Raw genomic sequence first — 17502 nt, forward strand, 5'->3', positions numbered from 1 at the left:
GAAATACCAAGTGATATGAGATCGGTGATTTTGGGGGGTGGGGGGGCAGAACTAAAGAAAAACCAGACATTAAATCAGAGATCCTCAGCTGCTTTTTTACACCTCAGAGGAAGAAACATGTCTCAATTCAAGGCAAAGACAATGCAGGGATCCCCTGGATCTTGCATGGAAAGGGGAGGTTGCCACCACAAAGGCCTTGCTTTTTGATCCTTATCTCCCTCCTCATATCTGAGGGATCTTGAAGAGGCTGCCAATTTGGACAGAGAATCTAGGAAGAGCATACTGAAGAAAGTGATCCTTGAGATGCCATCCTCCCAAGTCTATTATGTTTATTGTAGTTGCCTATGTTCTATTGTTAGCGAGTACTTTGGCTATCTCAAATGAAATACCATGTATTTATTTTAAATGGTCAACCATTTTGAAAAAAAACGCCAAAGCCAATTCTTCATTTTCTACTTTATTTATTCAGGTGCTCATAGGGTGTGACAGTTCAGTCTCAGCCTCAGCCTCTTAATGTTTTATTAGCAGTGCCCTAAGGAATTTCCCTTTGGAAAATATGTATAAGCAACATAGTCTTCTTTCAACACAATAGCTATAATCTTGAGATGTTTCTATTTTACATTACAATTAACATTAGCCTTAAATCCATGCATATTCTTTTTACTTTTTTCTTCCCTGCTTCCCTTTCTTCCCTGTTGTCTAGCAAAACTCACTCTTTCTGTCCTCACGTTATAACTGCAGAAGATAACAAAAATGTCACTGTCTACTCTCCTTGATATCTACAGTCACTGCCATTAATATCTATCTTCATCTCCACTTCCATTAGGAAAATACTTTCCTTTATTTTGAGGTAGACACTACTAGAAGAAAATACTACAAGAGGAATCACTGGCCTAAGGGAGCCTCTCAGACTGGATAAGTGGTCACCGTTTATTTTCTTAAAGTAGTATTTTCCAAGTGAGAACATGTTATAAGGATGATGAAGATATCTACAGATTTCCTCCTTTCTCCTTTACTTTGCTTCCATTATCCCTAATAATGATTTAGTTCTCACATGTTAGTTGTAGAGTGCAAAGTTACAGTTTTTGCTAATATTTTTGGGCCAAGAACGATACTCTTATCATTGGACTCCTATCTGTAGAAACTAGTTTTGTGGGTCATCTAGAAAATAAGAAATATACTAACTGTATAATTCCAAATATTTTTCTTGTCAATTATGAAATGTTTACAAGATTGCTTCTTGTCTCTCAAGAGACATTTAAGCATTTCCATAAATGAGGATTATATTGATTTTATTTTTTCTCCTCCAGCCATTCAGATGAAAGATACAGTTTATTTTATTACATATATATATACATATTACATTGAAGACTTGTAATACCTGAGCGTTAACAACTAAAGTTTTATACACACACACACACACACACACACACACACACATAATTTTAGTTGTTAAAACTCTCAAGCATTACAAGTCTTCAATGATCCCAGGTTAACAGGTTAACAAAATAAAATTTGTTTCATGGATTTTAGTACTAATGTGCACAATAGATTTAGTACCAGTATCTACATTTTCTATTTGTAGCCTTGAGTTACTAATATGTTAAATATGTTCCAATATTGAAATGAATTTGTGCTTTCACATGCATTCAGACATTAATGTTAAACTAAGATTACATATTTGCATACAGTTCCTTGTCAGAAATGTTACAGTTCTGAACCTGATACAAATATTGTTTAGAAAAGTCATTTTGGGATGTGTGTGTGTGTGTGTGTGTGTATGTGTGTATGATAAGTTGGATCACATTGGAATTACTTTCTACAACCAGCACTTTTGTTTGCAGTAGCATCTTCAAAATACTATCTTGTCCTAAAAAGACAATAAATTAGAAAGCTTTAAAACATGAGCCTTCGAAATGTTGCTTTCTAATAATAATGGGTTATAGGTTAGAAGTTCATAAAACTATTGTGTGAAACATTTCTGGTTAACTGATTAAACGTTGGTGTGCTTGTTTTAATAAATTTTTAAATGGTGATTCGTAAATTAGATTATCTCTTTGTGATCCTGTATTTTATCTTGTTTTTTATTTTTTTATGAAAAACGGTTCTGTTAAAATCTAACACTTTCCAGTGAATAAATGTTGACAATATAAATGATAACGTCTTTCCTGTCTTTTCTTACATTGTGTGTAGGTAGAGCCTCTGGCTGCAACAAACAAGCTTTTTGTATAGAAGCCAACTGGTTCATAATTACTATATCCTACAATAATTACTAATACAGTTTATCAGTAAGAAAGAAGAAAATAGTAGCAAGTGCATTCATTAAAGAGAAATTAAATTTATAATATTTATAAAAATATAAATAAAATATTGAGACTAATGGCATGCTAACGTGCCAGTTAATCAAACGTAGCATTTTATGTGAACTCATGAACTTACTAACCCAGTCAGTGAACCAGAAGTGTTGTTCAGTTACTTCCATCTCATGACCTAATGAGCACTTTTTCTCTAGGATTGTTTCTGACTAACTGCATCTTTGAGTTCAAAGTTTAGTTCATGTTATCAGTCATAGTATTAAGTTCAACATGTCTTTTGTTATCCTCTTTTTTTCTAAACATCAGGGTATCCATTTTAATTTTTTCAACTGTACCTTCACTTTCAAGCATGTACAGTATTCAATTTCACAAGATTTGGACCACCTTTATTCATATTTATTATATCATAAACTATCTATTTTTCTTACTTTTCCTTCAGTTAATACTCTATCATTTATCCTCCTTTAAATTCCAAGTTACATATGCCATGGCTATCATCACATGATAGATACTGACCTTCATTTGTATGTATTTAATAAACAAAATTCTTTTTAAGAAGTGGGTGCAAGTCTTGGCTGAATCAATCAGGGTTATATCCCGTGTTCCAGAACATAAGCTAAATGTTGGTTTTTGTTTGAGGAAAGTTGAGGTAGTAGTATATTAATCAGCTAGGAAATAATGTTTTCTTTCCTTAATATAGTAAACACGTATAGAAAATAAATGGAATTAGTCCGTACATACAACCCGCAGCTATTTAAAGGAAGGATAGAATTATACAATGAAGTAATTCAGAATAAGACTTCCCAACTTTTAATAGTCTGTGCCAAATATACAAATATGCATCCAAGGAAAACAATCGTTGAAATGAGAAGGTTGGGTTAGAAATAACAATGCCAAGAATAATCCACAGTAATGGAGATATGAGCTTGTTTAACACAAGGGATAAAAAATAAAGGTGTTACATTTGTTACAATATTAGGTTATAGAACATCAAAAGAATATGAGAGCTAGGTAATTTGCCATCTCAGGTTGAACTTGAATATCAAATTCTAGTATGGCAACAGCGATACATTTTACACTGTTCCCATTATATCTGTGCAGGCCAAGTTTACTTTTAAAAGGGAGACATCGCTCTGTGGGTAATATGCTAAATATCTGAATTGACAATATCTTTACAGTATTAGGTCCACATTAATGACTGTGCTGCAAACTATGCGAGATAATTACAAAATAGTGGTAGTAGCTTTCAAAAAATGCATTATTGTGTTTAAAACATGATCGTGAAGCATACTTTCCTCCATAGCATTATTAAGTACAGAACAGACTTTAGAAAGGTTTTTCTTTTCCCCGATCTATTGCACTATAATTGCAGGTTTCAATTACTGCTAGGTTTTTTAAGATTCTTAACTGTCTGTGAATGTACCATACGTGACCATTGGCTATAACTAATGCTCTGCCCGCAAATTCTTTCCTTTCTCAGTCTAGAAGAAAAAAAACAGTTGGCTTTTTAACCAAACTCATTTGTTCCCTAGCTTTGCTATCAGGAGCAGCCTAAATTGTGAATAGATTGGGGGGATGACCCCCCCTCAAGGTAGTGTACAATAGAGGATGCCATCTTGACTTTTTTCACTTCTCCCTCCCAGTGAACAACTTAGCTGCCATTCCTGAAATCAATATTGATTGCAATGGAAATGGAAACGGAGAGAAATAATGAAAGAAATAAAAGTTTGGTGAAGGGGCATAAATCTATATAAACATGAGAATCGACTTTATGTTTGTATGCCATCTTCTCTAGGAGCCAATTTAATGTATGGGACAATTTTATCTCATTTACATTAACAACCCAATTCTGAGATTGGCCACAAATTACCCTCTCTCAGATCACTCACTCATTGGCTGAGAGTTTAGATCTTTAACTCAAATATTTCTGATCTGATACTTGAACCAATAATGGCATTTATTGAAAAAATGTTGTAAGTCATACAAAGATATGAGGAAATAATCCTTTTATTAGAGCTCATTTTACCACAAGTTTTGAATGAAAAGTATGTATAGCTGTTTTTCATACAGATGATTTAAAATGTCACAAATTAAAAACAGTAATCTAACATGAACCCTTAGCATAATAATCCAGACCAGGTAAACCAAAGTTAAAGAAATTAGGAATTCAAATTGATTGTAAAGCCTAATCCAGTGTAATAGTGACTTGCATAACAAAAGAAAAACTTATGTGGAAAATTCCTTGTTAGTGCATTGATTTAGCAAGGACTCACTTCATTGCTTAATCAGCAGATCAGTACATAGTAAGAAATAGCCTGCACTAAATGTAGGGGTGTCTATCAGTTCTTCCCTTTACATCAGGTGTGTCAAACTCATGGCCTGCGGGTCGGATGCATCACGTGCTGGTCACACCCACTCCCAGTTTAGAGAAGGGGGAAAACATTGTGATACGTCACATGACGACGTGTTGTCGTCATTTTGACACCCCTGCTTTACATCTCCCTAGGAGGAGAAAATTGCTTTGTTTCCAGTTCCACTTCACTACTTTCATTACCCTCAATTCTGTTTTTTAATTCTACTTTTGGGGAAAAATGGAAGTTTATGTGAACATAACCAGGACTGAACCCTTGACTTACTGCATTTAAAACATGTGTTCTACCAATAGGCTAATAATCTTCAACAGCTGGGCTGAGACTAGTATGTAATCTGCTTCAAACATTAGCCAAATAGAGAAGTTTGGAACAAATGTCCCTAGTTTCTTCATAATCTTTTTTTTTTTTAGTTTACGCATTGCAGTAACCCACATATAACTTTCTTAATGTTGTCATCTGCACAAACCCAGCCAGCTGTGGTTCATTTAAGCAAACTATGGCTTCATGTAATGCATGACTCATTTAAAAAGTGAGAGGGATTCCATTTTTAAAGGAATGAAAAATAAACAATTTTATTGATTTATACCTTTGTGACTATACACCAGCTTCTCAAGTAAACCTATACTAGTATGTTTAAGAAACATAGGCTTAAAATCAATAGGATTCAAGATGGTCATGCTTATGTCTAACTGATTTAATGGGTCCCAGATAAGAACCACAAATGTTATTTACTTATTCTTTTAGTCAATTTGTATGCTGACTCAGTCATGAAGGCAACTGTAGCTAGCTTATTTATAAGAATTAAACTAGACTTGGAAATAATAGCCTACCCTCTAGGGTTGTTGTAAAGTTATATAATAATGACTGTAATACATATTTAAAACATTATTACTGTTGTTATTGATATTATTATTATTGTTGTTGTTGTTGTTAATTTGCCATAGTCCCAGACATCATAGACACTGGAGTTATCCAAATAGGAGTGCTAATTTCTTATATTAAAGAAGATAACAGAACACACACAGAATGATGCGACCAACATCAGTACAGGAACCTCAAAATGGCATATTGAATTTCCCAAAATACCACAGAAATATTGACTATTCAATTAACTTTTATTTGCACAAAGTGACAGAGTCACAGTAGATACAAGCATTACCCTTGAGTTCAATTGGTGTGTGCATGTGTTAAAAAATTGTTTAAAAATCCATGAAATCAATGACATTCAAAAATGGTTTATTCCCAGCATTCGTAATTGCCGAGTGGGATTACTTAAGTAGCAATTGCTTAAGTAGACAAAACAATGTTGCCAGAATTGGAATAGCAGGAAAATTAACAGTCTGACCTCACAATTAAGAAATCTAAAGCATTAAATTGTATTGGGGAGTGGTTTAATTTGGAAGTCAATTAAAAATCTTGATCTGTAGTCCCCAGCCTGAAACCCTCCGACTGTTTTAAACTGCACCATTTTCTATCCTTCAGCCAATACAGTGATTGGCTATTCCAGCTGGAGATATGGGAACTGTGGTTCAATTTTTATGGAAACATCAGGCTGATGAAACATACTGGACTAGGAGGATTGTAATGTTCCTTTTTTTTTTTTTTTTTTGGTTTGGGGGTGGGATAGTTAGACTAAGAAAAGGAACATAAATAGCAATAGCTTAGACTTATATACCACTTCACAGTGCTTTACAGCCCTCTCCAAGCAGTTTACAGAGTCACCATATTGCCCCCAACAATTTGGGCCTCATTTTACCCATTTTACTTGGAAGGATGGAAGGCTGAGTCAACATTGAGCATGGTGAGATTCGAACTGCCAGATTGCAGGCAGCCGGCAGTCAGCAGAAGTAGCCTGCAGTACTGCATTCTAACCACTGCGCCACTGTGCCTCATAAATCCCTATTTATGGGGGAGGGAGATAGATAACTTTGTTCCTATCCTTATCTACCCTACAGTCTGAAATTCCTTTGAAATTTGGCTATTTTGCTACCCAATACAACACTATCATGTAAGATACTAGGGGGAGGGTCATGTGACCTATAGTTTGCCTGCATCTGGATTAACGGAAAGATAAATCTAAATCCAGCTGAGAGTTGTAAATTGAGACACGATTCTTAAAACTGATTTGAAAATTCTGCCATTTAAACTAGCAAAACTTCCACATAAGATATGGCAGGAATAAAAATACATATTACATGAAGAAAAAAAACCTACAATGCGATTATAGTATACTTTGCTAAACTAAGCCAGTTCAGTAATGTTTTAGGCAAAACAAGAAAACAAAACACATTTTGAAAATAATCTATAAATTAATCTAGGATCTTGCATGTCCATCTTGAAAGTGAAAGGATATATTGCTTGGATGATCTGAAAAATAGTATAGTTGGTTTTTTTAGGTACACATCACACTTATGCATCTACATAAGGAGGAGGAGGGGCATCTTTCCCTGGGCCATTTGCAGAGTCATCATATGATGGCAACAGCACCTGAGGAAAAGAAAGAAATAAAGATGGTTTTGAAAACAGTAGGATTAAAACAGGGATGTCCAACCTTGCAACTTTAAGATTTGTGAACTTCAACTCCCAGAATTCCCCAGCCAGCCGTAGTCTTTGTCTTACAACCATCCACCTACAACCATTCACTTAGTGACCATTCAAAGTTACAATGGCACTGAAAAAAAGTGACCCAAAGCTGCTTTTTCTTGGAAAAGAAGCAAAATGTTTTCAAAGAAAAACCAGAAAGTCCAGTTGCCTCCTGAAAAAGCACCGTAGGGGGCAACCATGACTTGGATGACTGAGAATCTCCATAGACACTGGAAAAAGTGACTTACAACCAGTCCTCACACTTACGACCACTGCAGCATCCCTAGGGTCATGTGCTCAAAATCCAGGTGCTTGGCAACTGGCATGTATTAATGATGGTTGCAACCTTCCGAAATGGTTTCTGATAAGCAAAATCAATGAGGATAGCTGATTTGGTTTAACAACTACAGTGATTACTGTAACAACTGTGGCAAAAAAAAAAAGGTTGCAAAATGAGGCGCGATTCATTTAATAACTGTCTTGCTTAGCAATAGAAATTCTGGTCTCAATTGTGGTTATAAATTGAGAACTGCATGTAGCGGGCAAAAAAAAAAATCAGCTTTTACAAGGGGAAGATTTCTTTTAACAGGAAAAATAGTAGCTACATGGGTTTGTTTGTTTTTTAAAAAATTAGTCAGTATACCCACAGACCATTTTCCTACAACTCTTCCAACTTCAGAGTATTTTAAAACTATTGTTTACAAACTACCGGTACTACTTTTTAAAATTCCTCCTAAAATAGATCTCACACTTTCAGGAATGTTGAAAGAAATGGGACAAAGAAGAGGTATTTTCTGCAATGTCACTGGCAGTTGTGGTTTTAGTTGATACATGTATAACTTTAGAGCCATGGAACCATTCATTAATAATATAAGACTCAATGGCACAATTCCAAAATGGAAATGGATCAAGAACAAGCCATTTCAAATTGAATTACAGCAAACAGCAATCCCTATAGGCATTAGGGATACATATGTTTTGACCAATGAATTTGGCTCAAACAAAACTCCACACATTGGTTGTGGATTTCTTTTCTTTTGTTAAACCACAGTTGAGTTAACAGTAAACATTCTTTTTACACCAGCACATCTGTAACAAGCACTTAGGAGCAGCAGGAAACAGAATTATTTCTCAGTTAAACATTGTCACAATGCAAACGTGAAAAGGCAAATCATTGAACTGACTGCCAAGTTAACTTTCCAGCTTTAATGATAAATGCTATCTGAGATAGGAAACGTGCAAGTTAAAGATACCATGGTATATCCAGTGGTGGGTTGCCCCCGGGTTCGGACCGATTCTATAGAACCGATAGTAAAACCAGCAGGAGGCTCCTCCCACTGACCCCAACATCATCAGGAAGCTTCTGCGCATGCGCAGATGATATTCAATTATGTATCTCCACCCCCAATGAATTAAACAATGCTGTTAATTTCCTGTCTCTGTGTCTGGAGGCTGTGGGGTCTGGATGGGGGGCAGCAGGCTTTGGCTAAACCCTGGCAAGATTGAGTGGCTTTGAGTTTTAGGACCTTCTGGACCTGAGACTTTACCATTTTTGGTGCTGGATGAAATTGCAGCTGGGATACAATCTTGTGGTCCTTCTGTACTCATGACACCTGCTCAAGAAGCACACAACAGTCATGGATAGGAGTACCTTTGCACACCTTTGTTTTCAGTATCAGTTTCACCCTTTCTTGGATCATGAGGCTCTACGCATGGTTACTCATGCCCTGGTTACCTCTAAAATGGACTATTGTAATGCATTCTCCATGGGGCTGCCCTTGAAGAGAGTCTGGAAGGTTCAGTTGGTGCAAAATGTGATGGCGTGTTAGAACAGCACATGTTACACCTTTGCCCTGTGAGCTGTATTTGCTTCCAGGTTCAATCCAGGGTATTAGTTTTGATGGCCATGATGGTGAATCTATGGCATGGGTGGCGGACGTGGCACGCAGAGCCATCTCTCTGGGCATGCCAGCCGCTGCCCATTTCTCTTCCGGGTTCTGGCATGCACATGCACGCCGGCCAGCTGGTCTTCACGCATGCATGTGCACCAGAAACCGGTGAGCGGTTGCACCCTGGGGAACTGCTTTTCCGGTTTCCAATGCTCTTGCGCGTGTGTGCCGGGGAGCTGTTCTTCCGGTTTCTGGCACTCCCCCTTGCACGTGTGCATGCTCCTGTTTTGGCATTCTGTGCCAAAAAGGTTCACCAACACTCATGGCATGAGACTAGGTTATTTGAGGGACCATGTCTCCTGGGTTACATCTATCCATCCCATTAGGTCCAGCAGGAGAAATATGCTACAGATCCCATCTGTTACATTCTTCCCTTTAATGGAACAGATTTAACAGATTAACAGAGTTGAAAGGGATTTTGTAGGTCATCTAGTCCAACCCCCCACCCAAGTAGGAGATCCTACACCATTTCTGACAGATTGCAATCCAGTCTCTTCTTGAAAGCTTCCAGTGATGAAGTTCCCACAATGTCTGAAGGCAAGCTGTTCCATTGATTGATTGCTCTCACTGTCAGAAAATTTATCCTTATTTCCAGGGTGAATCTCTCCTTGTTCAGTTTCCATCCATTATTCCTTGTCCGGCCTTCTGGTGCTTTGAAAAATAGCTTGACCCCTTCCTCTCTGTGGCAGCCCCTCAAATATTGGAACACTGCTATCATGTCTCTCCTGGTCCTTCTCTTCACTAGACTAGCCATGCCCAGTTCCTGTATGTTTTAGTCTCCAGTCCCTAATCATCTTGGTTGCTCTTCTCTGTACTCTTTCCAGAATCTCAACATCTTTTTTATAGTGTGATGACCAAAACTGGATGCAGTATTCTAGGTGTGGTCTTACTAAGGCTTTATAGAGAGGTATTATTGGAACCCATGAGATGAGTCTTTTCTGCTGTGACTCCTATCCTCTGAAACACCATTCTCTCTGAGATGAAATTAGTTCCAATTCTATTATCCTTCCAAAAATCCATTAAGGTTTGGAGGAATGCAACCCTCCTGTTCCTCCTTGATCTCTCAGCAGCTTTTAAAACCCTCAACTGTGTTAGATTCCTGGGCCACTTCTGAGCAATTGGAGTGGTGGGCATTGCTCTGCAGTGGTTCTCGTTGTTCCTGAAGGAGCACTGACATTCAGGATTGGTGGTGACAGGAGATCTGCCCAGAGACTTCTACAGTGTGGAATGCCTTAGAGACCTTTCCTCTCTCCACTCCTTTTGAACAGCTATCTAAAACCGCCTTTTTCATCAGCTGCATTCTGTTGGCAAAGATTTGGTCAGTTGGTCCATCTTGGGCTTCAGCAAAATTGTGAAGACCTATCTGTTCTGTCCTATGCAGTAGCAATAGCAATAGCACTTAGATTTATATGCTGCTTTACAGTGCTTTATAGCCCTTTCTAAGTGGTTTACAGAGTCAGCGAGTCAGCATATTGCCTCCAGAGGTGGATTTAACATAATTTTACCACCGTGAGAGGGCACGGCTTGCATGTGCTTTGCTGGCGCATGCGGCTGAATACCACCACTGATTGCCCCAATCTGGGTCCTCATTTTACTGACCTCGGAAGGATGGAAGGCTGAGTCAACCTTGAGCCTAGTGAGATTCGAACTCCCAAATTGCAGACAGCCGGCAGTCAGCAGAAGTAGCCTGCAGTATTGCATTCCAACCACTGCGCCACCATGGCTCAAAGAAGCAACTGCAACTCTTTATTGAATGTATCTGTTTTTATAACTTTACAATGCACTCAAACTATCTGAATCTTCATGTGATGGCCAGACCTGGACACAATGGTCTCTACCACAATACCAATAGCACTTAGACTTACATACCATTTCACAGTGCTTTACAGCCCTCTCTAGGCAGTTTTACAGAGTCAGCAAATTGCCCTCAATAATGTGGGTCCTCATTTTACCCACCTCGGAAGGATGGAAGGCTGAGTCAACCTTGAGCCTGGTGAGATTTGAACTGCCAAATTGCAAGCAGCTGGCAGGTAGCAGAAGTAGTCTGCAGTACTGCACTTTAACCACTGCGCCACCACGGCTCATAGAATATACCCTGGATTGAATCTGGAAGCAGCAGAATGGTGTGTTGTAATTGAATGTGTTTTTTATCTTTTGTTTTGCTCTTTTTATTTTTATATATATTTGAGGGTTTGGGATAATCATTTTATATGTTGACATTGTGAGCCACCACAGAATCTGGGAATAGGCCCCATACAAGTAAAGTAAATGAATAAACAACCAACCATAATTGTATATTTCACACGACTTAGAACATAGTTTCAAGAGTCTGCCTGAAACACATATACTAAGGAGCAGCTGGAATTATTTCTTAATAAAATATCATCTGTCAAATGGTGGAGCTCAGTTTGTCTCTCTGCTTAACTGAGCAGGAAGCAACCTAAATGTTTGTCTATGAGCATTGCCATTAGAAACCACTCTGGAGCAATTACAAATGGAAATGGACTGCCCAGAGATAATTTATAGCTTTGAAATTCTTTGTGTTGCCAAAACATTCCTCAGAAGACATTTATTGTGTGAGAGAATATACAGCTGCCCACATATTTGACAGTACTAACTTTTAGAAAATAAAAGAGCTCTCTCTCTCTAGACAAAAAACATACACTTATCAGGGGAAGTGATATAAAATATACCGTTTACTGTGGCAGGATCATCTGGGAGTCATTAAAAGACACCTCCAAGAAATGGGCTTTCTGGGTCTAATTCAGAGCAAACGTTAACGGAAAAAGTTTATGCTCCTGGATCGTCTCATATCAGGGTGTGGATAGTTATGGGAATTAAGGATTTAATTGCATTAATGCACATTAATGGTGCACTTTTTGTTTAAGATTTCCCAGGCTGAGGGACTAAATCTTTTCGAAGAAGAAGATGAGCAGGTAGTTCGTGTTCCTTACAGGAACTAGGACCTACTGACACAAGTCCAGTTCAGATTCATAAGCTAATATCCCCAAACTGGGAGCCAATGTTCCTAGAAAACGAAAGATTCAGTCTGCTCAATACAAGATTTTTTAAAAAGACCCATTTACCACAACATCTATATCAGCATCAAGGTTGGAACAAATTAAGATGTGCAATTTTAGTTTGATGTTTTGTTAAATGATGGCTTGTTCTAACATTTAATAAAATAAAATAATAAAAGGCATGCAGCAGGTAATTAACCAGGAAATGCTAAATAACAGTATGCAGAAAAGAGAATCTTGTAAGGGAAGAAGCAGCACAAGAATGGTCAACATAGAGACAAGCTCGGACACATCTTGGCAGGTGACAATATATCTTGATCCCTGAACAATGCAACTGTAAATATAAGACCACTAAAAGTACCCTGTTAGATCTGGATTCATATACCAATCTAAGCCATAATATACATTTGTTTTTGATTTAATGTACCAGGAGCCACTGTGGTTTATAACCTAAGATTCATGACTAAGTGGCGTATTGAAACCACAGTAATTTGGGACTATTTACCAAACCATGGTTAAAATCAAGTCTTATATATATGAACTTACTGAAAAGAAGGTATCTCTGGGAAGCCCAACAGGAAGACAAAAGCATTTCCGGCTAATGTCCCGAAATACACATTATCCAAAAATCACAGACAAGTTTCTCCAGAAATCAATTTAGCTGATTTTTCTTTGGTGAAACCAGAGCATAGAGAAACTGATATCTGACTTGGGCAACTTGTATTCTCAGCATAATAGGACCCATCATTGCCCGATAAGTACACAGGAAAGCAACAGCCATTCTGGTCAAAGTCAGTGGTAGTATTCAGCCAGTTCTATCTGGTTTGGGTGAACTGGTAGCAGTGGGTGCGGGAAGCTCCGTCCACCCGCCCGGTCGTCATCACGTCCCGTTTTTGACGCTACACATTTGCGAACTGGTAGCGAAGGTAATACCACCCCTGGTCAAAGTTGCATCATTGAAGATTCCCATCCCTTTGGATTTTGTACCATCCAAAACAGGTCTTCTCTTCTAAACCCAGGAACCTCTCACAGCTCCAGTCAACCCCAACAAACTTACCGCTGTGTCATTAGTGGTAATGTAGACCAGGACATCAGAGTTGTTTCTGTTATTAATGTAGCGATAACAGTTCCATACACAACTGATCAAGTAAGCCTGGAAGAAAGAGGGTGGAGAAAAGGGAGAAGACAAGATGTGTTGAACTGTGAACTGAATTGCTTCAACACTGTGCAGCTTTCCTAAACTTTGGTACCTTCAGCTATGACTGTGTTGGCTGAAGACCTCAGAGAAGGTTCTCAAATTGGAGAAGCTGAATCATATGTTATATGTTGCTTAAGAGATCCCTGTTTTTCCTTTCTGTCTTGTTTCCAAAAGCCAACTGTGCAGAACATTGGTTAGTGTGGATAATCCCAAAGCTCCTCTCCTTTCACTGGAACAGTTTTGTACTTATTTAGAGTAGTTAAATTTATGAAAAAAAGATATTTAAAATGACAAATAGGGATAAGCTAAACCTCAAATGTTGGGAGATAAAATGGCAAAAACAACTATTTAAATTATTGTAGACAAGTTGTCTTTGCTCACAGTAAAAAAAAACTGTAGTAAATTCTCTTTGAAAATTCATCTGAATATTATCCTTCATATTCTACATGCATATCAAAGCTTCAAATATTTCCTTGTCAGGATTAATCTCATCATAAATTTTCTTGCAAGGCTAGATTAATGAGATGTGGTGATATAAGCCAGAGTAATGGAATATACAGACACTTTAAAAAGTTATAGAAATGTGCATAGTCATATCACTCCAAATCTACATCTTTCTTTCTTTTTCTTTGAAAGCCAGGGTCCCAAGTGTTTATTATTTTAAAAAACACACCAGCAGTTTGCCCACAACTGACACCTGGTAGAACCATCTGTTAGCACATGCATCTGAGAATACGATTAACTAAATTCAGCAAGCTGGCAAAACCAAGTGCCTTGGAGATTTGACTGAAATGAAAAAAATTTCTGTCCACCTCTTTCCTGCAGATTTGTCCTTAAAAAACTTTCAGGCTGCTGAAAGATCTTCACATTGTCATGAACTGATTTTATAGTGCGTATTTTTCCTATCCAGCAGTAGAGAAGTGAGATGGTCAGATTAATTTCTTGAGTTTCTACTACTAAAGATGGCTGGTATAGCATAATAACAAAAGCCATTTTTAGAATTATGAAATCCTTGCTTCAAATCTCACTTCTGCTATTTACTCACCCAATAGCCTTAATTGGCTATTCTCAATCAGTCAGTCTCCCATACTGACTTTCTTTGTAGTAGAGGAGCACAATATTTTTGGGACTAAGCCACATTTGGATTTTGAATACATTCTAGGAAGCACATGCACTCCAAAATAGTGTATGAAACCAGGGCAACAAGTAAATTTGATTTTAGTTTTAAAATACTTCAGGTTAACCTAAAGTAAATGTAGCTACTACAATTAAATTTCCAAGCATTTTCTCTTCTGACACTCTAAAAATAATTCAATAATAATTTTTGGAGGTTTCAGAATGCTACAGTCAAAGCTCTTCTGCTGACTGCTGGCAATTGCTGCCTGCAATTTGGCAGTCCGAATGTCACCAGGCTCAAGGTTGACTCAGCCTTCCATCCTTCCGAAGTGGGTAAAATGAGGACCCAGATTGTTGGGGGCAATATGGTGACTCTGTAAATCGCTTAGAGAGGGCTGTAAAGCACTGTGAAGTGGTTTTTAAGTCGAAGTGCTATTGCTAAGTGTTACTGTGTTTCCCCGAAAATAAGACTCACCCTGAAAACAAGCCCTAGACTGATTTTTTGGGGTGGGCCTAATATAAACCCTACCTCAAAAATAAGCTCGGAGATGGGTGTGGCCAGCAGGAGAGATGGCAAGAACACGGGGACTGACGGTATCTGACAGCAGCCAGCCCGTTGGCAGAGTGCAAATACTGAAAAGTCAGAGCGTAGAGGCGGGGGGGAGGGGAGAGAGAGGCGATCAGACAGGGATGTGCTGTGCAGCTGCCTAATGGGAGGCTTACAGGAGGCTTGCGCGGTGACAACAGCAGCAGGCAGAGGCATGGAGATGGGGGAGGCAGGTGATCCCAATGCCCTGCATGGATGTTTGTTCGGCGCGGCCGCAGGCAAGCCGAGAAGATGGTGGGATGGAGTGGGTGGTGCATTGGGATTGCCTCTGCCTCCACCTGGCTCTGCTGCACCAAGGGGGGCAAAGAGACCCCACAAGGCCAGCAGCAGCATGGGTAACCACTTGGCCGCCAGCAGGCACCTGCCCTAGCAGAGAAGTATCCCGGCAGCAGCAGGGCCAGGAGGCAGGGTGGGTGGAGGCTGGGGCATGACAAGAGCTTGGCCTGTTGCAGCCACGGGCAAGGACACAGTGGGATGGAGAGGGTGGGACCAGTTGTAGCTATGCTCCCACTCCTGTTGGCTCGCCGTCTCCTGCGCTTAAAAAAATAAGACCTCCCGAAAATAAATCTGAGTGCTTATTTTCAAGCCCCAAAGAAAATAAGACAGGGCCTTATTTTTGGGCAAACACAGTATTATTGCAAGTAGGCCTTGCATGTGAAACATCCAGAATATCCTATAGTAAAAGTAGGAATGTCTGAAATATCCTATATTAAAAGGATATTTAAGAGAGATTTTTTTTTTTTTGTGTATCAGAGAACAGAAAGCATATGAACTTGAGAGTCGCTAAAGCTCAATGATTTCGCTGAACTTCCGCTACTGTCTCAAAATATAAAAAATAAGATCTAAATGGCAGCAAATAAATGTAGAAAGTCATTTAACTGTTTGCTGCCATCTAGCAGTTGTCATTATTATTATTTTTTTTTTGTGAGACCTTTTTGGGATGCCTTTAAGTCAATCTTGTCTCTTGACAATTGCTTGGAGAAGTCCCTGCAATTTTCTCGGCAAGATTTCAGGAGCGATTTGCCATTGCTTCCTTCCTAGAGCTAAGAGAGGGTGACTGGTGCAAGGTCCCCCAGATGATTTCATGCCCAAAGCAGGATTACAATTCATAATCTCTCAGTTTCTAGCCTAGTATTTTTAGCTAGTATACCTAACTGGTTCTCCAGTTAAAACCTGGCAGGCCTAATCTGAACAATCCCATTTAACAGTATTCTAAGAAACCCTTAGAACTTTTAAAACACAACTAAGTATGCTTTCCTTGTTCTTACATTCCATTCTAAACCACTGAAGATTCTATAAACAAATCCCAGGAGTCAATTTAAAATGGTAGAGGATATATTTATAGCTTTCTCCCTTTTCTACAACAGAAATTGTTTTCTATCTTTCTAACATTTTGCCTTTTCAAATGTTAATATTACAGTAATCTCTTAAACTTAATAAATATAATATTAATTAGCATATACTAGCTCGACAGAGTCATTCATTTTTGGTTTAAGCAAATGCAATCTGGGGGATGTTTTTAAAAATGCTGAAAAAAAAAAAAGTAAGGATGGCCAAACATAAAAGAACTCCATGTACAGGAAACCACAAAACAGGGCTGCGCGTCTTGCCAAAGATTAATAAGTTCCAGCGATTAGTTTTACAAAGCTTTAAGGGGATTCTAACACAGCATAAGGCTTCAATAAATGCCTTAAATGATAATAAAAAATTAAAAATATCTTTAATATCAGAAAATAAACATTTTCCTCGTTCCATGACCCACAAAATATATAGGAGTCCATTTCATCTTCATTGAAAAGAAAGTATCGATCAAAACTTAATTCAAAATTACTTTTCAAGATACTGTATTGATGACCAAGAAATCAGTTGATGGCAGACAGCTGAATGATACTGAAGAAATTAAAATTGGAACGAACAACTAAAATAGGAGGGAAGTGACTTTAAGAGTAATTCTGATGAGAACAAGAGTTGTTTTATAGCAATAGCAATAGTGTTTAGACTTATATACTGCTCCATAGTACTTTACAGCACCCTCTGAGCAGTTTACAATGTCAGCATATTGCCCCTTACAATATGGGTCCTCATTTTGCCAATCTCAGAAGGGTGGAAAAATGAATTAACTGTATAGTCCCTAAATACCAAATGAGCCAACAGCATATTGAAAAGAAATCTAAACCTTTTGCATCAGGAGAAACATCATATCCAGATACATAAGAAGTTTTCATTCTTAATAACTTGCACCCAAGAAAAGAGAAATCACAATGGGCTATATATATATTGCACTAATAATTTTATCATGAGAACCAAGGACAGAAAAGAAAAACAAACTGGAGAAAAGTGAT

General features: G+C 38.2%; 1 protein-coding gene across 1 annotated transcript in view; it reads right to left on the bottom strand.

The window, feature by feature from the left end:
• Nucleotides 1-6103: 6103 nt before the first annotated feature.
• The window catches only part of LAPTM4B (lysosomal protein transmembrane 4 beta), a 42128-nt gene continuing 30729 nt past the window's right edge, over nt 6104-17502 (bottom strand). The window contains exons 6-7 of the mRNA XM_070940436.1: nt 13297-13392; nt 6104-7174 (exon numbers count right to left, since the gene is read on the bottom strand). Coding sequence (XP_070796537.1) covers nt 7097-7174; nt 13297-13392 — 174 coding nt within the window. The 3' untranslated portion in view covers nt 6104-7096. The remainder of the gene's footprint in view (nt 7175-13296; nt 13393-17502) is intronic.

This window comes from Pituophis catenifer, unplaced genomic scaffold (genome assembly GCF_029215685.1).
Source record: "Pituophis catenifer annectens isolate HBS135680 unplaced genomic scaffold, rPitCat1.0.hap2 SCAF_3, whole genome shotgun sequence".
Taxonomy (NCBI): domain Eukaryota; kingdom Metazoa; phylum Chordata; class Lepidosauria; order Squamata; family Colubridae; genus Pituophis; species Pituophis catenifer.